The sequence below is a fragment of the Zootoca vivipara genome, chromosome 4, assembly GCF_965207765.1.
Source record: "Zootoca vivipara chromosome 4, rZooViv2.hap1.1, whole genome shotgun sequence".
Lineage (NCBI taxonomy): Eukaryota > Metazoa > Chordata > Lepidosauria > Squamata > Lacertidae > Zootoca > Zootoca vivipara.
In genome coordinates this window covers 101150989-101177694 of record NC_142587.1, presented here as the reverse complement: position 1 = coordinate 101177694, position 26706 = coordinate 101150989, and the positions used below count along the sequence as shown (strand labels likewise).

The 26706-nt window shown below is 53.9% G+C and overlaps 1 protein-coding gene across 1 annotated transcript; it reads left to right on the top strand.

The window, feature by feature from the left end:
- Nucleotides 1–1431: 1431 nt before the first annotated feature.
- On the top strand, nt 1432–24783 carry RHOG (ras homolog family member G). Its single transcript, XM_035116433.3, has 2 exons — nt 1432–1603; nt 21031–24783. The coding sequence occupies exon 2, from the start codon at nt 21073–21075 to the stop codon at nt 21646–21648; it is 576 nt and encodes a 191-aa protein (XP_034972324.1). The 5' UTR covers nt 1432–1603; nt 21031–21072; the 3' UTR covers nt 21649–24783.
- Nucleotides 24784–26706: the final 1923 nt, after the last annotated feature.

Genomic DNA, 26706 nt, shown 5'->3' with positions numbered 1-26706 from the left:
TTTGGGGTGTGGCACCCGATTACAGGCAAGGTGGGCAACATCAAGTAGCTACAATTTTCTCACAGTGGCCAGCCAGATGCCCCTTATTATGGGAAGCCAACAAGCAGGATCCGAGCACCAGAGCCCCCCCCCCCCCCCCGGTGGTTTCCACCAACTGGTATTCAGGAGCATAGCAGCAGCCAGGGCAGAGCACAGTCATGCTGGCAAGTAGCAATCGATAGCCCTCTCCTGCATGAATTTGTCCAATCCTCTTTTAAACTCACAGGATCTCCGAGCTAGAACATCCTTGGCAGAGAGCAGACTCCTGCAAAGTCTGAGATCACAGATGCATCAGATCTTGGCACAGCTTCTTGGCTCCAGCATCCTTTCATACTGTATGTATGGAAATCGCTGCTACAAAAGATGTAGCCAAGGCCCTGGGCAGTTTGATGGCTGGAAGAGGGGAACATGAGAGAATGGGAAGAGCTTGCTGGATCAGCCAGTGACTCATCTCACACAGCATCCTGTTCTCCCAGTAGCTGACCTGCGGGAAGCCAGTGATGAGGATCAACTCTCCCCTCCCATGGTTTCCAGAAACTGGCATTTGGAACCATTTCTGACTATGCAGGCAGGGCAGAGCCATCGTGGCTGGTAGCCACCCGTGACTTTCTTGCTAATGGATTTGTACAGTCGTCTTTTAAGGCTGTCCAAGTTGGCATTGCTGGAAGCTAGGAAACGGACCGAAGGGCAAAAGGCTGGCCAGTTGGAATTAGCCCAGCCAGCTTAATGGAACCTCCACATCCAGAGGCAGTCCTGCCCCAAATTCCAAACACGGGCAAGGTCATTGCCCTCATCCTTCTGCCCCCCCTGCTGGAAGGGGGCGTGAGGTGGGGTTTTGTTTCAACAGATGGGATTGTTTTGGAAAGGAGATCGCAGCAACCAAGCTATTGGAAGCGCTTTCTGATAGTGAGAGCCGTGGAACGGACGTGGGAGGTTTTTCAGCAGAGGTGGGATGGCCACTGGCCATGTATGACCTAGTTGAGATTTCTGCATTGCAGGGGGTTGGACTAGATGACCCTTGGAGATGCCGCCCAGCTCTAAAATCCCATGGTTCTTCAGCTGCGATCCTTGCCTTGTAGGGGGTTGGACTAAATGACCCCGGGGCCAACGCCACGACCCTGTGGCGGAAGGCAAGCCTGGGCAAGCTCCTCGGGGCAGGGGCCTGCTTGCTTGCTTGCTTGCTTGCCGGCCACCCGCGGGGGCGGTCCGGGTTCAGGATCCGTCGCGGCTGCCCCCGGGCCTCTCCGGCGCAGTTGAGGACGGGGAGGCCGAGGCGGTCCCGGTCCCTGTCCAGCTGCTGCTGCTGCCTTGGCTGCTGCTGTGCCCCGCCCGCCCCGGGAGAGGCAGGTCCGCCCGGGCGCCGTCGAGGGGTGTGGCGCGCCGCCGCCGCCGCCCGGCTTGCCGAGCCCCTTCCCCGGCGGCGAGCGAGCGAGCCTCTGCTCCTTCCCCTTCCTCGCACACTTCCTCCGGCCGCGCTCACTTCCTCCGAGGCGACGAGCAGCAGCAGCAGCAGCAACAGCAGCAGCGACGGCGCCGCCCGGCCGGCCGAGCGCCATGAGCCCAGGTGGGTGTCCGGCTCCCCGACGGGGCGAACCCCGCGCGCAACGCTCCCTTTGCGCAAGGCGCGCCCAGGAAGAGGCGCACCCCGCGGGGCCCAGGCGCCTTCTCCCTCCCTTAGGCGCTGCGATGGCCAGGGCAGGACGCCCCGGGGCATGGGCAGAGTGCGCTCTGCTTCTGGGCGCGCCGGGATGGGCTGAGTTCACCCCCTCCTTCCCGATCCTGGGGCTCCGGGAGGGGCCCCGCCTGCTCCGCCAGCCAGCCGCCCTCTGGCTCCGGAACCCCGGGGCTGACTCGCGAGTAAATCTGGGGGTTGATAACGGGGCGGCTGAGCTCGTGCCCAAGTTTCCCAACTCGGCTCCCAACTCCGTCTTTCTGCCCGTTCACACGACCTTCGGCGCTAGGACAGTTTCCCCGCGCGTGGGCACGGGCGCACACACGTGTATTTTCGGAGCAGCTGGGCAGGTAAATTCAGGGACATTAAGTCGCGGCTTCTAAGGCAGGGGGAGTTTCTTAAACCCGCGATTTCCCCCTTTTTTGCACGTTGAGATGGTACAGTCCTGAGGCGGGGGTCTGTTTGTGTCACGTGTCCTCCCCGGCATTTTTTGAATGGGTTTTGGCGGAGCCAAATGGAGGAGAAGCTTCAGCTACGTCTCTGGGGGACATTGGCGGGGCTGGGGGGGGAAATAGCTCCCTCGAGCTCCCTGTGTACTGTCTGCACTGACTGGCAGCAGCTGGCCAGGGGTTCAGGCAGGGGGGCTCTGCCAGCCCCACCAGGAGATGCTGCTGTGCGGGGCAGTCGATTGACTTTTTATTTATTGCATTTATTTATGCATTTATAGCCCATCTTTTCTCCAGGAAGCTCAAGGTGGCTTTACAGGGCTCCCCTCCCCCTTTGCATTTAATCCCTGCAACAACCCTGCGAGGTAGGTTAGGGCAAGATGCTGTTGAGACTCCTGCATTACAGGGGGTTGGGCTAGATGACCCTCGGGGTCCCTTCCAACTCTATGATTCTATGAGAGTCAGTGGCTGACCCCCAACGGAACATCCAGTGAGCTTCATGGCCTGGTGGGGATTCGAACCCTGGTCTCTCCCAGGTCCTGGTCCTCATTGAATCCCTGCAACTACCCTGGTCTGATGCTCTAAACCAGGGTTTCCCCCCCCCCCCCGTTTTTGTTTTTTGGACTACAACTCCCATCATCCCTAGCTGGCAGGGCCAGTGGTCAGGGATGATGGGAATTGTAGTCCCAAATCAGCTGGAGACCCAAGGGGTCTTCTGCATGCAGGGCAGATGTTCCAGCATGCAGCCATGGTCCTTTGCCTGGAGATTTGGGCTGGGTGTGAGGCTGAACGGGAGTCCCGAAGGGGCAGAGGAACTGACGCCTTGAGACTGGCTGGATTCGCCTGGATCCCTTGGGGTGGCCTCGATCCGAGCTGATCCTCTCATGCCCAAAACCTCCCGGAGCCTCCCAAAGGCATCCTTTCCTCAGTTTCTCCAGCCACCCTCCAGCTTCAGACGGAGATGTTCTCAATGGGCGCTTGGGCCCCCTGGCCTGGGAGGGACTTTCCAGCTGAGTGATGTGAGCTGCTTGGAAACCCCGGCTGGGAAGCACTTTCTTGAGTCACAGAGTTCGATCTGCTGCTGGTGGCAGCAGCAGCAGGAAGCCTTGACTCATGGTGTGGAAAGGGTTCCCAAGAGGTCATCCAGCCCAACCCTGTCGGTGCTGCAAAATGCAACGCAGCTTTGCTGGGAAAATGAAACCCCAGAACCCTCATGTCTGCCCTCGGTTGCTGCGGGCCCACTTTACCTCCTTGCTTCTGGTTCCCGGTTCTTTGTCCTGTTCCGGAGAGGTAGAGAGCCACTGAGCATGGAGGCTCCATTTAGCTATCATGTGCAGTGATAGATCTTTCCTCCTCCATGAAATCTGCTCCCGTCTGCTTTTTTTTAAAAAAAGCGAACTAACTCACTTCGTTTGTACTCTGCACCAGCCTTTGCTATCCTAGGACCCTCCAGGTGGCCTGGGTTGGACTGCTGTGATTGACATCTGCCCCTGCCAGAACGGTGTTGGGGCTGGTGGGGGGGACGGAGGGCGCCAGGTTGGCAGAGGCTGCCCAAGCCTGTGGGATGCTGATTCAGCCGTGTGCCTCTGACGTCCCCCTTCCCCCCCACTTTGAATGAGGAACTGGGTGCAATCGACGATGATCCAAAGTTCCTTTTCTGTACTTCCCCCCCCCCCCCTGGTTGAGACACCGCTGTGGAAAGTGTGCCTCAGCCCCAGCCCCTCCTTCTGCCCCGGGGAGACAGTTCTGAGCTGTTTTATCCATTCCGAGAAAATCGTAGAACTATAAGTGTGGGAAGGGGACCCCCGAGGGTCATCTAGCCCCACCCCCTGCAATGCAGGCATCGCAGCTAGAGCATCCCTGGCAGGTGGCCACCCACCCCTTGCTGCCTTGCAGAATCTGACAATGCCCTGAGAAGAGACCCTTTCTCATATCCCTCCCAAGATCCTAAGACCTCCTCGCTGGGTTGCCCATGGCTACTTCGCTGGCACTCTGGAAAACGTCACCTTTCAGCCCCAGCTATAAATGGACTGCTGGACTGCGGACTCCTTCAGGCCAACTGATTTTACAGCCACGCTTTTTTGGAGGCCGGCAGAACGTTTCACACTTCCCAGTGCTGGCTTCCGCTACATCCCCGATTCCGCACGCAGTGAGCCTGCTTCGGTTTTGCACATCTCGCTATTGCGGGGCAGCTCGCCGGCGACGACGCAGCTCAGCTCAGGCACCGGTTGCCTTAGGAGACGCGAGCCAAGATAACTCGGCACGTGGAGGCTTTCTCTGCGTGTCGACCGGGTTTTTGCATCGCTCTTGCAGGGCGTGGAGTTAGAGCAGAGCCAACCTGGCCAGAAGCCATCAATAGTCCGCTTCTCCTGCATGAATTTGCCTAATCCTCTTCTAAAGCCATCCAAGTTGGTGGCCACCACCGCTGCCCCCTGTGGCAGGGAGTTCCAGAGGTCAACCGTGTGCTGTGTGAATAAGTGCTTTCTTTGCCCTGGTTTCTCTTCCCTGGGAGCTCAGACAGAGGCACCCCAGTACAAAAGTGTGCCCCCAAAACAACCCCCTCTTTCCACCGTGATGCAAGGGTCCTTTTGGGTTGTCCCGGCTGCTTTTATGGGAACCAGATGTGCTGCGATCAGACGACTCTCCTGCCTGGAGGAGCTGTGTTTTTGTTTGGTTGTTAAGGAAGTCGGCCGCTCTTGGGCGCAGCTGATGCCGCCGAGGGCAGGAGGGACTCCCCCGTCCCCCGTCCCTCCCTGACCATGTGGCTCATGGAATTCCACCTGGGCCAGCTCTCCGCAGCTTCATTTGCCGGCCACCTCCAAATGGCAAGTTCTCTCGCTGCTGCCCCCGAAAGGACCTAATTTTCTACGGCTGCAATCCTGACCCTGCTCACCCGGTAGGAAGCGTCCTGCCTTATTGGTTTTGGATCGGCACAGTTAGGATTCTGCAGCCAGCTCGTTTTGTCCAAAAAGGGATACGGGAAAATCAGAATAGAGGTGTCAAGCCACAAAACGTTTCATATTAAGCGTTGCATATTGAAGGGAGGTGCGGAATGTGAGCGGCCAGGAAACCCTCCTTTGCAAAAATATCTGGGTAGCAAGAAGAATCAGATTTCTGTTAGGGGTTTATTTGGTTCTGAGCTGCTGAGCGAAGCCCTGCTTGCCAGGTAGGAGAGGGAGAATCACAGAATTGTGCAGTTGGAAGGGACACCAGGGGTCAAGTAGTCCAACCTCCTATAGACACACCAGGTTCTGGGCTTTGCTGGGCCTCGGTCAGGTCACGCTGCATTGCAGGGGGCTGGACTAGATGACCGGGTGGGGTCCCCCTCCCAACTCTACAATTCGATGATACGGTGAAATAAGCAAAGCCCAGGCAGGTGGGGCGGTCCCTGTGCTTCTTGGCCGTGAGAGGCTTGGGGCTCACCCGCACTTCCGATCGTCCTGCACCTAGAAAACACAGGTCCAAGTGATTTTTCACTTATCCCTGGGGGACCTGCTGCCTTTGAGCACTAAATCGGAGCAAGTGTTCAACCCTATGGAAGTTGGCTCCCAACTCAGAGCGGCTTTCCCCGGGGGGAAGTGGCTGGACGAGCAGAAGTCCGGATGACCCCTTAGGCTGGGGGGAAAGGGGCTTCATTTGGGAACATCTTTGCAGTCTGTGTGGGGAGGGAGCAAAACCTCCCTCTCGTCGTCCTAGAACTCTGGGCCACTGGGCCCTTTCTCTTATTGCGCCTCAATCTTCCGACATTCAGCAGACAAGTTCCAGGGTTGGGAGAGAGGGAGAAATGCCCCTTAAGAAACCTGCTTGCAGGGCCTGAGCACAAGAATGTAAGAATACAAGGAGAGGCCTGCTGGATCAGGCCAGGGTCCCATCTGGTCCAGCATCCTGTTCTCACAGGGGCCAACCAGAGGCCCGTGGGAAGCAGGATCCGTGCATCAGAGCCCTCTGCCCCAGAGACTGTGAAGAATCTCCCTAGGAAGGCGAAACAGGACAGGCACAAGCTTCTCTCAGGTCCTCAAAACTCATCCCCTCTCCATTAGACCCTAGAGTTGAATAGCCAAGCTTTTCAGGGCGGAGGTACTATCCATATTGTGTGGTGCTTGAAGCCCCTGGCGCCAGCAGTTAGTGGCATTGCCAGGTGCCACCTTCAGGAGCTGCCCACCAGACTCGGGGACAACGGAACGTTGGCAGTCCAGTTTGCGTGAGGGCAGGGGAGGCAGGCAGTTTGGCTGGGATTTCAGCCTCGCCCAGGCGCTCGCGGCAGGAGTGGCTTCGTGAGGAGGAGCTTCCCGGAGACGGGGAAGCGAAGGGCTGTGGCTTGAGGCTGACGAAAGAGCCCCGGGGAGGGGAAACAGGAACCTGCGAGGTGGGGGAGGGGCAGGCCCTTGGCTCGCCGCAGGGCGGCTTCCGACTGCTGCGGAGGCCTCTGTTGGGGTCCTTGTTTGGAGGCTTCTTGGGAAAGATCTCTCATGGGAGCAGGGCTCAAACCCTGACAGGGCCCGATCCCTAGAATCTTGAACATCAAACATGAAGCCCAGCCGCTCTGGGTGGGTGAGGACAGAGAAAGGAAATCCCTCCTTCATCTGGAACAGGGTTAAACTACGGAACTCCCTGCCACAGGAGGCAGTGATGGCTGCCAACTTGGGAGGCTTTCAAAGGGGATTAGATAAATGAATGGAGCAGGAGAGGGATGTCTAGCCAGAATGGCTGTGCTCTGCCTCCAAGTTAGAGGCAGCTTCTGAATCCCAGTTGATGATGGAAACAGCAAGAGGCAAAGGTGTTATTCTTGCGCACAGATGCTGCGTTTGGGCTTCCCGCTGGGGCATCTGGTTTGCTACTGGGAGACCCAGGTGATGGGCTAGGTGGGCCATTGGCCTGATCCCACAGGGGTCCTATTCCGATGTTCTTTTGACCAATGGCCTCCTCGAGTCTTCATGGTAGAACCCAGAAAGGAAGTTGCTGGGGACACCCACCATCTCTGACTAGGCTGGCGATAGCTAATTGTTTGCGAATGCTCCTGGCGTGGGATTGGGGCCGTGGCTGGAGCTTGGTGCAAAGCAGAGAGGGAGCCCTCCTCCACAGCGCAAATGCTCTGCCTTACAGCCCTAGCTAGGTCTCCTCGGAAGCAAGCCCCATAGAGAACCATGGCACCCACTCCCATGAACTGACAGTGGGATTGCAGTCGTAATCGGCAGCTAGCTTTCTTTTAGTGTCCTTGTTGCCAGCACAGCACCCATGGGTGCCCACAAGGGCTTCTTTGGCTCTTGAAGAAAGGTAGTTTAACGGTTGGCCAGAGGGAGGTTTCACTTGCATCTTCCAGAAAGAAAGGGGGAGAAAACCCTCTTTCCAAACCTATTTGCTGACGGGAGCAAGCGCGCATGGCTGCGCATGGCTGACCTGTGCACAGAGTTGCGGGTGCATCTCCTGCTTTGCAAGTATTACGTCCCCAGACCCCGCCTCCCCCCCTAAAGTTGGCCAACCCTTGCTCTAGTGTTTAGGTCAACATTGTTCTGGAAACCACGTGTGGGGTAGGAGCCAGCGTGGCATAGTGGTTAGAGTGCTGGGAGCCCAGGGTTCGAATCCCCACTCGGCCCATGAAGTTCACGGGGCGACCTTTGGGGGCCGGTCGCTGTCACTCAGCCTGACCTGCCTCACAGGGTTGTTGTGAGAACTGTGCGTGCCACCTTGAGCTCCTTGGAGGAAAAGTGTGCTGTCATAAAAAATAAAAATAAAGAAATGCCAAAATGCCCATTGAACGGGAGACCTGACTTGAACGAATGATTGCTTGGGAGTTCAAAGGGTTGTTGAATTAAATTAAACCCGATCCCTGTGCCCCTAGCGCTCTTGCCTTCACCTCCGAGGCAGCTCCCACCTCTTCCTAGGGGTCTCTGCCCTCGGTCGTGCGTGTCTCGCAGTACATTTGAGCGCCCTCTTGGTCTTCCTAGCTGCCGTCTGTAAAATGGGTAGATGCTCTCCCCATGCCTAGTAGCGCCTTGAGCCACTATCGCCTGTCCCTTGGCCTTCTTTGCGCATCATGCGCTCTGCGTGTGTTTGAGCCCTCGCACAGGGATTAAGCGCTTCTGCTTCACACTTGACCTGGTTCTCTGTTCTTGGTTTCTAAAATTGCAGTGTGTGTGTGTGGCTGGGCTCCTCCTTGGTGGGAATCACTTGCTTCGTTCCGCTAGTGAGCTGGCTGGGCAGTAGAAGCTGTGGGTTGTAGGAGGATCTCAGCTGATCCGAAGGGTGCGTCTGGTTGCCTGGAAGCTGGAAGGGAAGCCCAGGCAGTCGCTTGGCCACTCGGCTTAATATTAGAGCGCATATTTCCTGGGCTCTGCCTCCTGAGCTGCTGCCCCTTTGTGAACTTACTGGCGCATCTCTGGCAGAGCCCAATTCCAAGTCATAGAATCATAGAATTGTAGATTTGGAAGGGACCCCGAAGGTCATCTAGTCCAACCCCCTGCAATCTAGAAATAAATGCAAGTCCATTCGCTTTCTCCCATTAAAGGCGGAGAAATCATAAGAACCTAGGGAAAGCCTGCTGGATCAGGCCAATCATCCATCACATCCAGCATCCTGTGGCAAGGAGTTCCACAGCTTAACTATGCGCAGAAGTCCTTTCTTTTCTCCACCCTGAACCTCCCATCCTTCAGCTTCATCCCATGCCTTCAACCTTCTGAAGATGTGCTTGCTGACGCCAGCTCTCCCCCAGTGTGTTGGGCAATGGGCAGAATCCCCCTTTGCTGGGAAACCCCAGCCCAGCAGCGATAGCCGCAGAGGAGAGGGAGGTTTGCCGGCTGGTCGGAGGGTGGGAAGCCGGTGAGGCCTCGGCTCCTTCCCTTTCCGATGAGTCAGAGATGAGGAGGCCCTTTTCCTTCCTGGACGGGAGGCTGGGTGCCCAGGAGACGAGGCCCCTGCCCAGCCCACAATCTCCTTCGCTGTCACCCACAGCCCCCACAGCTTGCTTCCCCCCCCAAAAAAAAGCCTCGGGTCAGCGGCTCAGAACAGAGGCAGAGCTGCCAGGCATGAGCCTGGGCTGAATGAGGTAGGCAAGAACCTCGCTAGAGCTCTGCTGGATCCGTCCGAAGGCCTCCCCCCCCCCCCGGCGCAGCATCCTGTTCTCACAGTGGCCGAATACCCCTGGGAACCTCAGAGTCGAGATAGACTGCCTCCAGACCTGGAGGTTCCATCGGCGCATGAGAAGCTGTGGCTCATGTAGGCCAGCATCCTGTTCTCGCAGGTGCCAATGTGGGAAAATCGCTGGCAGGATCCTGTGGTTTCTAGCAACGGGTATTCAGAAGCGTAGCTGCCTCCAACCATGGAGGCTGAGCAGAGCCATTGTGGCAATCACCCTTTTCCCCCGCCTTGAGTTCATCTAATCCTCTTTTAGACAAATGGATGCTCTCTGCCTGTGGCCCTACTCTTTTCGCCCTGACGCAAGCTGGCTCCTTTGGGTGTCGGCTTCCTGTTTCCTGTCCCCCACTTTTGATGTTGAACTTTCTCGCATGCCCCTTGTGACATTAAGACAACAGCGAGGCCCGTGCAAAATGAGAATTGCTGTGCGGGAAAGCAGTGAAATCCATCGGTGGCCTTAAGAAAAGACTTTTCCTCCCTGGAAAGGAAAGATAAAAAAAGGTTTCTTTCTTTTCTTTAAAAGGCTCCTCCATCTAGTTCTGTGCAGAATCTCTTTTCCTGTGCCAGATGGAGCAGTTTGAAAGACATGACACAAAAGGAAAAGGGGTTGGGAGGGAGGAGGAAAACACAAACTTGGGCACCAATTCTCAGTTGCAGAGTTCTTGTTAGGGAAAACTGGAATGAAAAGATTTCAAAGGGAGGAGAGGCCAAAAAAGCCGCTGGTTGGTCTGCTGAGCTGAGGAAGACCCTGTGGTCCCTTCTCGCAAGCATTTTCTACGAATATTAATCCGTTTCTGTACATTGTTTTTATTGTTACTTGAATTTTGTACACGTCTTCTTGATTGGAGGACTGCATTGCAAAACTTGGAGGAGAGGGAATTTCAAAGGACGGCTGTGTTTCAGTTGTCATATTCATACCTTTTGGGAAGTGCAAACTGGTTGGCTTCATGTTAAAACCCTGACTTAGCCAAATTCCACCCCCCCCCCTGCTAAGATCCTTGCCAAGTATTTGCATTGCGCGTTCTCTTTCCTGGCTGCCTTCCTTGGCCTTTTGCCCAACATCCAGATCAATCACCCTTTGTTCATGACAGGGGTGGGATGCAAAGATGTGCAAAGCAGTCCGTGCGAGGGAACCAGGGAACCGTCTTCCTCTTCCGGAGAAACCGCAAGCTTCTGAGCCCCACAGAGTTCCCCGGCAACCAGGAGAGAAAGCCAAAGGGACACCTTTTGAGTCCCTGGGCCAAAAGCCTTTTCTACGGAGGAGAGAGACTCTCCCCACTGCAACCTCCACTTTGCCTCCCTTGTTAATTCCGCCTTTAATTCCTCCATCCCCGTCTCTCAGGGCGGTTCGTCTCCCATCTCAGGGCGGTTCGTCTGGCATGCAAAAGCAGCTGCTACATGCAAATGGATGGATTTGTCTAATTGTAACATCAGCGGAGAAACAGAGTCAGGAAGAAAGGAATAATTGAACCCCCCCCCTTTCGGAGTTGACCGCAAACAGGCTGCGGGTGTGATTGACAGAGCATCACCTGGCTCTTCATCTCAGGGTCAGGGGTTTGAGCCCCACGTTGGACAAAGGATTCCTGCATTGCAGGGGGTTGGGCCAGGTGATCCTTGGGGGTCCCTTCCAACTCTACAGTTCTGTGATTCATGGGTTCATTAGGAAGAACTTCCTGACAGTAAGAGCTGTTTGACAGTGGAACTTGCTGCCAAGGAGTGTGGTGGAGTCTCCTTCTTTGGAGGTCTTTAAGCAGAGGCTTGACAGCCATATGTCAAGAATGCTTTGATGGTGTTTCCTGCTTGGCAGGGGGTTGGACTGGATGACCCTTGTGGTCTCTTCCAACTCTATGATTCTATGATTCTGTTTTAGTTGCAGTTCATTCATTTTCAGCTTTGTATTCTTGTTATAAAAAAGCACGCCTAGAGATTCCGTTGTTGCGCCCATAACCTAGGTTGAAGGTGCTCCTGGCCTTCATATCTCAGTTTCCAACACTGATTGGGCAGTGCCTGGGATGTCACTAACCCATCTCTCTTCAGCAGTATTCCAATGGTTTTTAAATCGGTTGTGCTTCTTTTTCTCTCTCGCTCCTTTTCCCTGCACGTGAACATTCAAATGAACAAACAGTCCTGCGGTTGCAGCCGGCCGAGGTGTGTGGAGACCGTTGCAAAACATGCAGTGGGTGGCAGTGAGGCCATACTCTCTGGAGGGGGCTCCCAGGAACTGCTCCCCCCCAGCCTGCCAAGCCCCAGGGTGCTTGCCTTATGCAATCTCCCTCCACAGGAGGGGCAGCTGAGGCTGGGGAAATGGGAAGGACCCTGAGAACAGACACGAGAGGGGTAAACAAAATACAACACCCCCCTCCCAAAAAAAGCGAGTTTGGTTCTGCTGCCGCAGAGGCCACTTCCCAGAAACGGCAGAGGAACTGGGGTCCTGCTTCCCTTTTCGGAACTTAGCTTCCGGTGAGCAAAACATCACCTGAACCCTCTAGATCAGCAGTTCCCTAACTTTTAGGGGCCACCCCCCTGAGTTTCATAAACTCATCCCCAGTGCACCCCCCCCGAATAGCGGTTTGCATGACCCACTAAGGAAGATAAGAGCGTAATAATGTTCAAAACAGTAGCAATTCATTGCACACTTATTCAAAATACAATTTAAGCTGTTTAGTTTGATATATAAAATTTATATACAGTGGTACCTCTACTTACGAATAACTCTACTAACGAATATTTCTACTTACGAATGGAGCTTCGTCCGCCATCTTGGATGCGGTTTAGATTTTTTCTACTTACGAATTTTTAGATAGGGTTGCTTCTACTTACGAATTTTTTCTCACAATGCATTCCTATGGGATTCGACTTACAATTTTTTTTGACTTACGAATGTGCATTCGGAACGCATTAAATTCGTAAGTAGAGGTACCACTGTAGATCGCTTGGTTGTACAAAACCTCGATGTGGTTTATCAAAAGAACGAAACGCTGAGATGATCAGCTGTTAAAACTATGAAGACCGTGAGAAAAAAAGTTAAAAACCAGCAATAAACTAAAAACACCTTAGCATTCTAAACATTCTGGGTGGGCTTGTCTAAGGGAAATAGTTTTTAGCAGGCGCTGAAAAGGGACAGAGCCAGCCTGATGTCAAGAGGCAGGGAGTTCCAGAGGGGAGGGTCCACCACACTGAAAGATTGAGCTCTTACAAATGGGAAACACATTTGAACCAGGGATAGTCTTCTAGTATTTACACCTCCAGTGCCCTCCCAGGATGGGAGGATTTTTTTGGGGGGGGGGTGTTGGACAGGAAGTTGGCAGGGCCGGAAAGCAGATGCGGCTATGGCAGTTGGCAGGGCCGCTTCCCTCTTGGCAGGAGGGCGGACACATCTAACCGGCATGCAAGGACACTTGCTGTGGGGAGGGGGGTGCCCCCCAAGCTGTCATCAGCCCTTCCCGGCTGGGCTGGTGTACTCTGGCTGGCAGCAGCAGCTGCGCCTGCCTGCGGAGCCTGTTGAGTGGAGGGGTTGCCCAAGATGACTGTTGGGGTCCCTTGCAATTCTGTGGTTCTCTGAGACCCCCTGCAGGGCCTGCACTCCCCTGCTGAGCTGTACCTCCCTTCCCTCCTCAAAGTGAGAGGGGAGGGAGGGAGCAAAGCAAGTTGCCAGACAGTTGGAAGGGAACCCCAAAGGTCATTCAGTCCAGCCTTGAGTCTAAAGCAATTCCCAGAAGCCAGAACTAAGGGAAAACTTCTCTCTCTGCCTGCTGGTGCCAGGCCAAAATGCCCTGCAATGTCTCAGGAAGCCCCCCCCCCCCCCGGTTTCCACTTTTCTGCTTCAGCGCAGACCCTCCGTGCAATGTGATTTCTGCATTGCCAGGGCCTGGGCTAGGGCCTTCCATTCCTACAAATCTCCCTTTTTAAATAGTCGGCAACCTAAGGCCTGTGGGCCACAAGCGTCCCACGGGGGTCGTTTAACCGGCCCCCAAGCCGAACTGAGCCACCCGCTCGGCAAGTCCCCGCGCTCTGTGCTAAACCGGCACAGTGCGGCATGGGAACTCGCTTGTGCGGCACTGGAAATCGCGTCTGCGCAGATGCCGGAAATTGCGGGTGTGATCCAGCCCATGGAGGGATCTCTGCTGGAATGAACCAGCCCAGGCAAGGTTGTTGTTGCTTAGTCGTTTAGTCGTGTCCGACTCTTCGTGACCCCATGGACCAGAGCACGCCAGGCACTCCTGTCTTCCACTGCCTCCCACAGTTTGGTCAGACTCATGTTCGTAGCTTCGAGAACACTGTCCAACCATCTCGTCCTCTGTCGTCCCCTTCTCCTAGTGCCCTCAATCTTTCCTTGCCGACCCCTGACCTAGTCCAAAAGCTTCATTTGCCATTCTTCTCTGCTAGGAACTTTATCTTCTTTCCATCTCTGAACCTATAGCATCCGCTCAGCTATAAAAAGTTCTTTTCTGCTCCCTTGGAATTTCAGCACCTAAAATTCGTAATAGAAAAGCCTCTGGTGCACAGGTCTTGCTCCAAATAATTTTTTGCGTTGCATGGGCTCTGTGCAGATCTGGTTTCGTTCTTGGGGAACACTAAGGCACCCTTGGCATTCATTATGTTTGGGGCTTTGGAGGAAATTCCATGCTAGAGATCATTAGGAAAGGGATTTAAAATAAAACAGGCCATATCATGAAGACTTTATTCAAATCTTGCGGTGCGTCTGGGATACTGTGTCCCGCCCCAGAAGGGAGCTGGGAAAAGTTCAGAAAGGGGCAAGCAGAACGGTCAAGAGGGTAACTCCCCTATGAAGAAAGATGGCTGCGTTTGGGGATGTTTAGAGAAAAGAGGATACATGATAGAAGTTTGTAGAGTTCGGCATGGCAAGGAGAAAGTGGGCAGGAAAAAAGCCCGTGCCCCTCTCTCATAGCATCAGAACTCCAGTGAACGTCAATATGGAAGTTGAAAAAGGAAGTCCTTCATTCAGCACATAGCTAGCCTATGGAACTCCCTGCCACAGGAGGCAGCCATGGCCACCTAAATAAATGGACCCCTGACCGCTAGGTCCAGTCGCGGACGACTCTGGGGTTGCAGCGCTCATCTCGCTCTATAGGCCGAGGGAGCTGGTGTACAGCTTCCAGGTCATGGGGCCAGCATGACTAAGCCGCTTCTGGCGAACCAGAGCAGTGCACAGAAACACTGTTTACCTTCCCGCTGGAGCGGTACCTATTTATCTACTTGCACTTTGACATGCTTTCGAACTGCTAGGTTGGCAGGAGCTGGAACCGAGCAACGGGAGCTCACCCCGCCGCAGGGATTCGAACCGCCGACTTTCCGATCGGCAAGCCCTAGGCTGTGTGGTTTAATCCACAGCACCACCCTTGTCCCTTAATGGCCACCTAGATAGCTTTAAAAGAGGATTAGGCCAATGAATGAAGGAGAAAGTCTCATGTGCAAGGCCCATGGAGCCTCCTGGCCCTCGCATTGACCCCGTCCGCTTTGATCAGGCTTTCTCTCAACGATTTCCTAAGCAGGTGGGCGGAGCTCGCTGTGAATCAATAGGGGAGGGGGGGTCCCCCGCTTTGATTTCCTGCCTCTGGCATCAAAATGTCTTGGGCCGTGTCTCTGCCTAGCTGACTTCCTGTTTAGATTTCTGCAAGCCACATTTCCTTTCCCTTGGCATCAAAGGCAGCCCCACCCCCACCGTGGGAGCTTTTCCTGGACGGGGATCCTGAAAGGGGGCACTGGGGGAGGGACCCACAGCTTTGGAACAGAGACTGGCAAGAATAAAATAGAGCCCAGCTGCTGGATCAGGCCCAAAAGGGGCCCATCTCCAGCATCCTTTTCTTCTCAGTGGCTAACCAGGTGCCTTGGGGAGGGGGGAACCGGGACCTGCAAGCAGGATTTGAGCATCAAAGGCCTCTCCCCTCTGGAGGTTTCCAGCGATTGACATTTCTCTAATCCCCTTTTAAAGGCATCCAGGTTGGTGGCCATCACTGCCTCCTGTGGCAGGGAGTTCCGCAGTTTAACAATGCGCCGCATGAACAGATACCTGCCTTGACTACCTTGAATCTCTCAACGGTCAAATTCCTGGGACACCCACGAGTTCTAGTGTTAGGAGAGAGGGAGAAAGACTTTTTTTGGGGGGGGGGTCCTCCAACTCTGAACCAGGAAAAGGTTTTTAATTTCATTTTTTAAAGCCTGTCGTGATTTAGTATATATTATTTGTACCTTGATTAGTTTGTCACATTCCTGTATGATTTTGAAGGCAAGGTTGGCTTAACAGCAAATTAGTTACTGTGAACGGTGCTGCTGCAGAAATTCCAGTTTTGGTGTTTCACAGCTCCTGTTCTGGAAATAGGATGTTTGATGTCCTTATTGTTAATTTTTTAATAACAATTATTTGAGGGGGGGGGGAGATGATACAATTAAGCTTGGCATGGAGGAGGTGGACAGCGAAGGCTCTCGAGGGCTCCTAGCCACAATGGCTCTGCTCTGCCATCCACAGCCGGAGGAAGTGATGCTTCTGAATGCCAGCTGCTGGAAACCTCAGGGTGGGGAGAGGGCTCTTGGATTCGAATCCTGATTGCAGGTTTCCCATAGGGCAGGGTGCTGGACTGGATGGGCCATTGGCCTGATCCAGCAGCCTCGTCTTCACGTTGTCATGTGCTTCGCTGAGTGGTCTCCAGCTCTTGAGAGACAGGGGGCGTCAAAACTCTTGTGTCAAAACCATAGAATCATAGAATCCTAGAGTTGGAAGAGACCACAAGGGCCATCCAGTCCAACCCCCTGCCGAGCAGGAAACACCATCAAAGCATTCTTGACATATGCCTGTCAAGCCTCTGCTTAAAGACCTCCAAAGAAGGAGACTCCACCACACTTCTTGGCAGCAAATTCCACTGCCGAACAGCTCTTACTGTCAGGAAGTTCTTCCTAATGTTGAGGTGGAATCTTCTTTCTTGCAGCTTGAATCCATTGCTCCGTGTCTGCTTCTCTGGAGTCCTGCCAGCTTTCCCTTATCTGAAGAGTGAAGCCTGAGGGGGCAGCTCCTGTGGGTTGTCCCCTCAGCCGCCACCCCCCAGCACAGAAGCAAGGACCTGCCTCTCGGCTCTGTCAATAAACCTTTTAGGCAACCCTGCGGCTCAGCTCTCAGCTTTCCCCGCTTTGCGGAATTAAGATTAATGGCAGTCGGAGCCGGACACAGCCGAGGCCAGAGCTGGGCTAAATATACCGAGAGCTGCCGGGTGTATTTATGGATCAGGCCTCTTCCTCCCCACCCAACCCCACAACCTCCGGCTGCAGCCTCTGCTAGACAAGAGAGCGGCTTTCCTGGCTGTCGTCAGGTGGGGGGGGGGAGAGAGAGCCCTCTGGGGCCTCTTGTATAGCAATGATGGCCAAACACGGCCCTCCAGCTGTTTTGGGACTTCAACTCCCATCATCCTTAGCTAACAGGACCAGTGGTCAGGGATGATGGGAATTGTAGTCCCCAAACAGCCGGAGGGCCAAGTTTGGCCATCACGGCTGTATAGGGACAGCAGTTGGGGTGTTAGGGAGAGAATTAGTGCACTTACTCCCATTGCCCCCCAAGATATTTACTGAAATCCAAGGAGCCCCCCCCCCCCCAGGAAGGCTCCTGTAGGGCCTGCACTTATTGCAACAGTCCATCATGTGTTGGGAACCTCGAGGCTGGACTACTGTAAGATGCTCTTTGTGGGGCTGCCCTTGGGGGCGGTTTGGAAGCTCCCCCTGGTGCAGAATGCTGCAGCCAGATGGCTGACGGGAGCTTTTAGTTGCAAACATGTGGCTCCATTGTTGAAACAGCCACACTGGTTGCCCACTTACTGCCAATCCAGGCTCAAGGTCCTTGTGTTAATTTACAAAGCCCTGGGTAACTTGCCTCCATAGGTACGGTACCTCAGGGATCTCCTGAACCCTGACATCCCAGCTCGATCACCGAGATAATCCGCACAAGCATCTCTCGCCGTTCCCCGAGATGGTGAGGCTCGTTTGACAACAATGAGAAACCGAGCCTTTAGTGTCACCGTCCAAGTCCTGTGGAACTCTCTGCCACTGGAGATTCAGTGGTCGCATTGTGTGCCAACTTCCAAACACTTGCTGAAAACATTTCTATTCTGCCAGGCCTGTGCAGGCAATTAAGAGCACAGCCACAATGCTTAATTGGTGTCTGTTTTTAATTTGTTCGTTTGGTTTTTAGTGTGTGGTTTTGCATTTTGAAGAAGTGCTTTCTTCTATCTGTCCCGAATCATGGAAACATAGAATTGTAGAGTTGAAAGGGTCCAATCCTGATTGCGGGTTTCCCATAATGGGCCCCTGGTTGGCCCCTGTGAGAACAGGATGCTGGACCAGAAAGTGGGCCCTTGGCTTCATCCAGCAGAGTTTGCCTTGTGTTCTTAAAAAAAATTCTAATTGGGGAGGCTGCTTGGGAGGTCAAAGTGTGGGGAGGAAAGGCCAGAGGTCTCTGAGCACATGCAGAGTGCCCTCTGGGTGAAGGGAGCGTGTGTGGAGTTTGGGGGGGATTGTTCTGTATTTGCCTTGACCCCCCCCCACTGTCCAAGGTAAGGGCAGGAAAGAACGGGGAATTATCGAGGAACTCCTGACTCTACCTTGAGAGGGGATTTCCTCCTGGGTTTTCCCTTGCCTTCCCTGCAAGTAGTTATATAACAGGCATCCCCAAACTACGGCCCTCGAGATGTTTTGGCCTACAACTTCCATCATCTCTAGCTAACAGGACCAATGGCCTGGGAAGATGGGAATTGTAGTCTAAAACATCTGGAGGGCCAAAGTTTGGGGATGCCTGCTATATAGGAAGGAATAAGGCCCGCCCTCTTCCCGTGAGTGCCATTTGCTCTAGGCTCTTTTTAGTACTGAATATTCGGCAGCTGTAACCCGCCCTGGGACCTGACGATGAAGGGAGGGCAAGAAATCGAAATAGGAACCATCATAAATATTTATTGCGGACAAGGAACCAAAATAAGCCAGTGTGGATCTAAGAGCAGGGAGAGATGAGACAATTCTGCTGTTCGTGTGAAGCCCGGAAGCTGAAATCAACTGCACAAAAACAGCCCAATTGTAGCACAGAATATTAGCAGAGGAGGTGAACTTATTATCTCATTCATTCACTTGATTATTTACTGGGGGAAGAGGGAGAGGGAAGAGAGAGAAAACCTTGCACACCACCCATTGGGCTTCGTTGGCGTCCTTCCACCTCGAGAGACAATGGAGTGCGCCTCCGAGGGTGAAGGCAAACCGCAGGAGAATCACAGCGCCTGCTGCGGCTGCAGACACTGGGAACTCATAACTCCCCCCCCCCCCGGTGTTGTTTTTGCTGTGCTGGCAGCACTGAAGCGACGTATCTGGGGTGCAAGCCTGGACAGTGGGTCTGGAGGTCCTGGGCTGCCCAGAAGACAAGACCCCCACGAAGGAAAGCAGAGCCAGACGTTCGGCACCAGGAGCTGCCAGAAGGAGGCGTACAAGGCGCCATTCAACTGCCTTAGGGACTCTGCTCTGGATTGGTGTGGGGTTCACCCCTGAGCCTTTTCTTCTCCCAGAGATATCCCACAAGGCAGTGGACGTTTAGGGCCAGAATTTTCCTTCTCCTAGATGGGCCCCCTTCCCAGGTGGTTGAGCCCTGTCTGCTGCTCAAAGGTGGGGCATACATGCAAATAATAGAGCACGCATTTATTTAACTTCACGCGAGTGCAGCACCCCAAGGCCTTCTTCCCTGCGCTCCTTGCACAATGCACAGGCTTAGGGGTCCTCCACACGTTCTAGAAACAGGCCCATGCTTTAAAGCACAGTGTCTGAGCATCTTTCTTTTTTTCTTTTTGTCCCGGCACTTTCCCCTCGAAACCCCGCTCTTTACTGCTGAATCTGAACAAACGACAATTCGAGTTTTCTGCCCAGACCTTAGTCACTGCCTGTGACCTCACTAGAGACTCGTGACCCTGCATTTGCTTCTGAATCATTTCCCGCCTCTGCCTCTTGCCCTCCATCGCCCGCCGGCATCCTTGCAAACTGACTCCGGGAGGCGGCTGGGGTGGAGCTTAGCTTTGCTGCCTGCAGAAGGCTGTCTGGGATGGGCGAGGAGAAAAGATGCCCATTGGCCAGACCCCAAAGTGGAGCCTCCACACACAGGGGCAGTGAGAGCAACACAGCAGCCCCGCAGGATCAGGCCAGTGCCTGTCTACTCCACCATCCTGTTCTCCCAGCGGACGGCTGTATGCCCCAGTGGGAAACTTGCAAGCACGATTTGAGCACCAGGGCAACTCCGCCTAGCAAGTGGGATTCAGAAGCATTGCTGAAATGAATCCTTTGATGCCTTTCCTTGTATCAAAGCAAGTAACCCAGTCTCAGAGAGATGCAGATCTCGACAGACGGAGGGCATGAAATGCTTGCTTGCAGTTCTGTGTGGAACAGCTACTGGTTGGGGGGGGGGCTGTTGTGTTCACCCCTGAGACAGCTTGGGGGGGGTTGCAAGAGCCTAAGGAGAGCCTGCTGCTGGATCAGGCCAATGGCTCACCTAGTCCAGCATCTCGTTCTCACAGTGGCCAACCCGCAAGAGTCTCCCTCTCCTGCTGGGACAAGCTCCCCTCCCCACTGGCCTCCCAGAATCAGAAGAGGCAGAAAAAGGGCAGAGGGGAAGTGAGCTTCATGCAAGCACAGTCTCCGATTGCTTGGGAAAAGTTCTGGAGAGGAAGGGACTTAGATGGTTGTGGGGAGGTGGGGACTTTCAGTCTCGGTAACTGACTCGTGGGGCAAGAGCAAGACCTACCGGGGATAAGCTGCTGCGCTCATTAAGCCTGACGCTTTGCCCAGTCTGTGCAGTTTGCGTTCTTGCTAATAAAGAGTTGACACCAACTTGCACAGTGTGATTTACTGCTGGCTTGTTCCCGACAATACTGAGCGAAGTGTGTAGACAATACTGAGCGAGGTGTGTAGACAATACTGAGTGAGGCGTGTAGACAATACTGAGCGAGGCGTGTAGACAATACTGAGCGAGGCGTGTAGACAATACTGAGCGAAGTGTGTAGAAGCTGCTTGCCTTCTATCACTGTGCCATACAGAGCGTGCTCACGTACGGTTTATGTGTGTGGTACGGAAGCTGTACTTCCCAGGACAGAGCAGGGCTGTGTAGAATTATTAAAACAGCAGAGAGCATTATTGGCTGCTCACTCACCACCTTAGAACAAATTTACACCACCAGGTGCCATAGAAAAGCACTAGATATATCAAGAGATCCAACGCACCCTGGTCACCATTTCTTTCAGCTCCTGCCATCAGGACGGAGATATAGAACAATGCAGGCAAGAACGAGCCGTCTCAGGAACAGTTTCTTCTCTAGAGAAATTTTGGCCTTAAATGGAAAGCCCGGACTTTGAAGTCATCTTATTTTACTTGTCATTTTGTAGTATAATTACTGTTTTTAATTAGCTTTTTGTAATTTTGGATTATGCGGAATGCTTTATCTGAGTGGATGTAGCAACCGAGTAATTTCGTTGTTCCCGCAAGGGGACAATGACAATAAAGATATCTTATCTTATCTTATCTTAGACAATACTGAGCGAGGCGTGTAGACAATACTGAGCGAGGCGTGTAGACAATACTGAGCGAAGTGTGTAGACAATACTGAGCGAGGCGTGTAGACAATACTGAGCGAGGGGGACCTCAGTCTAAGCAGCTTCTTCCTCTTGGGCTTCTCCTCCTTGCCCTGACTGTGTCTTCCGTCTGTCTCTCCCCCTGCAGATTTCTGAAGGCTAGAGGAGAGGAGGTGTCAGGGCAGCTGCGATGCAGAGCATCAAGTGTGTGGTGGTGGGGGATGGGGCGGTGGGCAAGACCTGCCTGCTCATCTGCTACACGACCAACGCCTTCCCCAAGGAGTACATCCCCACCGTCTTCGACAACTACAGCGCCCAGAGCGTGGTGGATGGCCGGACAATCAGCCTCAACCTGTGGGACACGGCCGGCCAGGAGGAGTACGACCGCCTGAGGACGCTCTCCTACCCGCAGACCAACGTCTTCATCATCTGCTTCTCCATCGCCAGCCCTCCCTCCTACGAGAACGTCAAGCACAAGTGGTACCCGGAGGTGTGCCACCACTGCCCCGACGTTCCCATCCTGCTGGTGGGCACCAAGAAGGACCTCCGCTCCAGCCCAGAGGCGGTGAAGAAGCTGAAGGAGCAGAACCAGGTGCCCGTCACCACCCAGCAGGGCGTCAGCCTCTCCAGGCAGATCCACGCCGTCAAGTACATGGAGTGCTCGGCCCTCAACCAGGAGGGCATCAAGGAAGTCTTCACGGAGGCTGTCCGCGCCGTCCTCAACCCGGCCCCCGTCAAGGCCAAGAGACCCTGTGCGCTCTTGTGAAGGCGGACGCTGCCCAGCGCGGACGCTGCCCGCCAGGGCCGCAAACGGGTGAGCCTCGGGGTGGCTGGCCGTTCGGGGCTGGGGGAAGAGGGTCTCCTTATCCTGTTGCCCCTCCTGAACGAAGGATCCACACCCCTCCTCCTCTTTCTTCCCCAGATGTGACTTTTCCTTTCCGTCTTTGCCAGCCAACGCCACTGTTTCTGCCCAGATCCCCTGATTCAAATGACTAGAAAGGGAGATCGCAACCTCTGGAAGGCATGAGCCGTTCGGCAGCGAAGGAGGTGGGCTCGCCTTCCTCGGGGGCTTTTCAGCAGAGGTTGCCAGGGATTCTTGAGCTGCGGGGTGGTCTAGCAGCCCTCGGGGGGGGGGGGGTCCCTTCCAATGCTATTATTCTGTGGCTCAGCTCGTTTGAATTAGGCAGGGACCTGAGGCCACAGGTGACACTGCAGCGTTTGCACTAATGGCCTGCACAGTTTCCCTGGGACGACAACAGTGCTTCCTTGGTGGCTCAGGCCCCCCAACACCACTTCCGTCTCTGGCTGCTGGGACCTCATTTCCCCCTCTTCTTTTGGGGCAAAGCCTTTTGGGGGGCTTCCAAGCCACCACTCCGCTCAAGCTCTTGAGAACCTGATGGACCTCAGAAACTTATTGCCAGAAAGGACAGCCCCCAGGAGACGATGGCAAGGCAGACAGACGCAGCGACCCGGGGGGGGGGTTCATCCAACCCCCCAAAAACTTTACTCTTGGGAGCCCACAGCCACACAGAGAGCTGAGATTCGGCAGGGAAGTTCTAAGCACTGAGATGACCCCCACCCCACCCCCTGCGACTACTCCATGACAATTTGGGACTTGGCAGCTGTCAACAGAGAAGCTTCCTTTGCAGTCCTCCCTCCCTCTCCTCCGGTGGGGGCACCTCGATGGTTCTCAGGGCTTCTGGGGGGGTGTGCTGATCTCCCTGTCTCCATCTCCCCACTTGCCTTTCTCCAAATCGAGCCCTAGCTGGCAGCTGCACCAATTGCACCTGAAGTACCTACTTGCCTTAAGGAACCTGCGGTGAAATGCAGGACACACACCTGTTTACAGAGCCCGACGCTTGGGGTTTTGTGCGTGTGCCTGTTTCAACTTCCTAAGGGGCTTCCTGGAGCCCAGCCTTTGCAAACCTGGCGCCTTCCTGCGGCTTTGGACTACAACTCCCGTCAGCCCCAGCCAGTCCATGAATTACTGCCATGCCCTCTGCGTGGGGCTTCCCTTGCTGCTGATCCGGGAGCCGCAGTCAGTGCAGAATGCTGCATGCAGCACAATTGCTGACGGGAGTGAGAACCCCTGTGCTCAGAGATCTGCACCGGCTGCCAATCTGCTTCTGGGCTGAGTTCAAGGTGTTACTATTACAATATAAAGCCCTTAATAACTTGGCGCCTGTTTACCTGCAAGATCGCATGACCACAACCTCTTTGATCAGCAGAATTGGCGTCATACCTGTTCCGCATTGGCGAGAACTCAAATCTCTCAGTGTGGCAGCTTCTACGCTTTGGAAATCCCTGTCTATTGACACCAGGCAGCTTTGCTGTGCTCTTCTCAGTCCCTGCTAGAGACATTTCTTCTGTTCAGACAATCCTGCCCGGATGTTTAGAAAGTCCACTTGAGCTTTAAAAATCTGTTTTTAGCCTTATCGCTCTTTTAACTTTCCAAAAGCTTCCAGATCGTTGCAGTTAGGGCTGGGTGATATGTGGCGATATACTGATATATCACAATGTCTGAAATAAGGATAGGGCTATGGAGAGGCGCTGGCTGGCTTCATGGTTTTTCCTGCATTGTGATTTTTGCATAGCAAGCACACACACAATATACATACATATATATATACATATACACAATATATTGCCAGATAAAAAACCATGGAACCGATGATCACGATACAGATTTCAAACGCCTTTTGGAAGTTATATCGATATATCGCCCAGCCCTCGTTGCAGTTAATTTTCGTGATGCATACTTTTATTATTTGGATTTTATTTTTTTTTATAAATTGTTTTGAGGGTCTTGGTTTTTTCCTTCTTCTTTTTTAACAATCCAGCAATGCATGAATTTTATGAAATAATAAAATCAATATAAATGAGTCCCGGGCAGCTGGAGGGGCACCAGGCTTGCAAAAGGCTTGCAGAGACTTCCCATTCATCCAGGCAGTTCCTCTCCCTGAGATGCACTGTTTACAGCCCGGGAGGCTCCGGTCAAACTGACTGACTGTGGTGTCGTCGTCCCCCTGCACTTCCTCCTGAAAAAAAGGAACTCCTGCCTTTCCAGCCTGCTAGAGTTGGATTCTCTCCCCTTTCATCTTTCTGCAGTCAGTAGCCGTGTGTGTGTGTGTACACTTAACAGTAAAAAGACAGGCTAGGAAGAACGCTGTGATAAACCAAACCTCCAAAGTTCCCCACCTGCTTGTTCCATCTACTGAGACTCCTACTGAGAAGCCCCCGCTGGCTTGAGCATTGCCCACCCATTGCTCAGCTTAGCTGCACAGCCAGAGGACCTTGAACTGCGCCCCATGAACCACCACCAGCAGCAGCAATTGAGTTTTGTTCAGGTGGTCCATGGCAGGTCCGCAAAACTGCGATTAAAAATCAAGCAGTGCATGGCCAGTCACTACAACAGGAAGGGGGGGTAATTAAGTGAGCCCTGGTGTATCTGTGTGTGGCGGGGGGACCCACTGGACTAGAAACTTGCTGGAGCGGTTTTGAACTGGAGAGTCTCAGGATCCGAATTGCTCCAGCAGACGGCGAGTTCTGGTGCCGCGGAGAGTCCAGGCCCAGCCCCCGTGCCTCCATTTTGCTTTCTTAATTGCCTCCGGTGGAAAGAAGAACCTTTGGCGTTGTCACGCCTCCTTGTGCAACACGCCAGTGAAGCTTCCTGCCTCCTCTGATTGGACTCGCAAGCTCCAACCCACCGGCAACACAGGAAGGATGATGGCCATGACATGACCCAGGAGGTCCTCCTTGCCTTGTCTCCCTTCAGCAAGGGGAGGAAGGAGGCCTTCCCATTTCGGACCTTCTTTCCTCCTTTTAACATCACATTGTGCAAAAGTATCCGGAGTGTATTCTCATGTCAGCCCCAGATAAATAAAGATACAGCTGCACCCCCCCCATCCTCTCTATTCTTGGACCCCCTTTAGCCCTGCCCTCCTCCATGAATTCATCTAATCCTCTTTTAAAACCATCCAGATGGATGCCCATCACTGCTTCCTGCAGGAAGGAGGGAGGGACACAGTTTAACTATTAAAACAACTTTTAAAATCCCAAATCCTTCAGCTTTGTGGGATGCCCAAGAGTTCTAGTGTTACGCGGGAGAAAAAGTTTATCCGTCTATTTTCGCCAGGCCATGCAGGAACTGGGGTGGTGGTGGTGTTCCAGTTTGCCAAAGGCCACCTCCTAAGGTGAGAATTGAGTAGGGGGGACACTCTCAGCCTCTGGTGAGCCCACAGGCACCATGTGGCCCCGAGACTTGGTCTTCCAAGTCGAAAGTAGCCCGGCTGCAGGTGGACCTGGGCTCTGCATCGTTGGGTGTGCAGGAGGAGAGGCTTCTTAAGGGCTGTGGCCTCTGCCGTGTCCGCGCAGAGCAGGAACTGCTGAGGGAGGTGAAGCAGGAGCTGAGGCTGCATTTTCAGTTCCCCTCAGCTAAAAATGCAACGGAGAGGGAGGGCCTGGCTGGCGCCAAATGGATCAGGCTGGGCCAGAGGCCTCAGCAATAACCCAGAGGCCACAGGAAGCCCCTGCCGCTCTCGGAGCACAGCTGGATCAGGCCACAACTGCTGGTTCAGGCCAATGGCCCACCTAGTCCAGCATCTCACAGTGGAAGCCAAGCTATTGCGGCTACTAGCCATTGATAGCTCATTCCGTGAATTTGTACAATCCTCTTTAAAAAGCCGTCCAAATTAGTGGTCATCCCTGCCTCCTGTGGGAGGGAGTTCCACAGTTAACAATGCACTGTGTGGTGAAGGACTTCTTTCTATCTGTCCTGGTTTTCTCAAGGTTCAGCTTCGCTGGACGCCTGCAAGTTCTCTGGGTTGCAATAAGGACGACGAAGCTCCTTGGAAGCATCTGCCTTCGATGGAGCCAAGTGTGTGTGGGGGGGTCCCCCTCGCCCTGCCCGCCACCCTTTGCTCCTCCAGAGGCTCAGGTCCCATCTCCCGGAGACCTTCCGCACCCAAAGCAGGCACTCTGCTCCAAAGGCAGCCTCACCCAACTGGGTGCTGCCCATGACCACAACTCTCACCAACTCACCAGTTGCGCAGGCCAAAGAGGCAGTCTGGTCCTGCAGCGATGGCCTCCTGCCCAGCCACTTCCCACCCTGCCGTTTGTTTCAACAGAGCTTTAGGCCTGCTTCTCCTAACCAGGTGTCCCCCTGATGTTTCGGACCATCAACTCTAGTCTAATCATGTGTCTGTGTTGTCTGAGTTTGATGGAACTCAGATATAAACCATGGGGTGGCCACACCCAGCAGGTTCTTCAGCTGTGATGCCTGCCTTGCAGGGGGTTGGGCTAGATGACCCTTGGGGTCCCTGCCAACTCTGCAAATCAGTGAGCCCGTGGCCCTCCAGCTCTTGTCTTTTCCATGGTCTCCAACTGGATCAGCGGCTCCCATTTAGAGTCATCCCCATCCCCAGCACTCCCTATACTCTGAAATGCATTGGGCAGAATCGCAGTCTGAACGACCCACCAATGAATATAATTGCACAACGACATTCAGAACAGTAACACTGGATGCACATTCATTCAAAATCAAATTAGAACTATTTGGTTGAATTAAAGAACAGAACAGTAGAGTTGGAAGGGTCACCCAGTCCAATGCAGGATCTAGTCTGATAGCCAGCCCCCCCTTCCCCTTAGTGCCCCCTAGGTAAACCTATTGGTGGGCTGGTGGCCTTTGTTGGCCATCATCTTGGGCTGTTTGGCTTCCGACCTCCACGGGGAAGCTAATGAAGCTTTTGTCTGGCTTGGTCTGGGTCCTGCCAGCAGCAGCCGCCAGTCTTTTCTCCCCCTGCCACAGAAAGGCCATTGTTCCTCT

Bases quoted from the DNA above. Each gene is read 5' to 3' on its own strand.
- RHOG (XM_035116433.3), top strand. From the start codon at position 21,073: ATGCAGAGCATCAAGTGTGTGGTGGTGGGGGATGGGGCGGTGGGCAAG.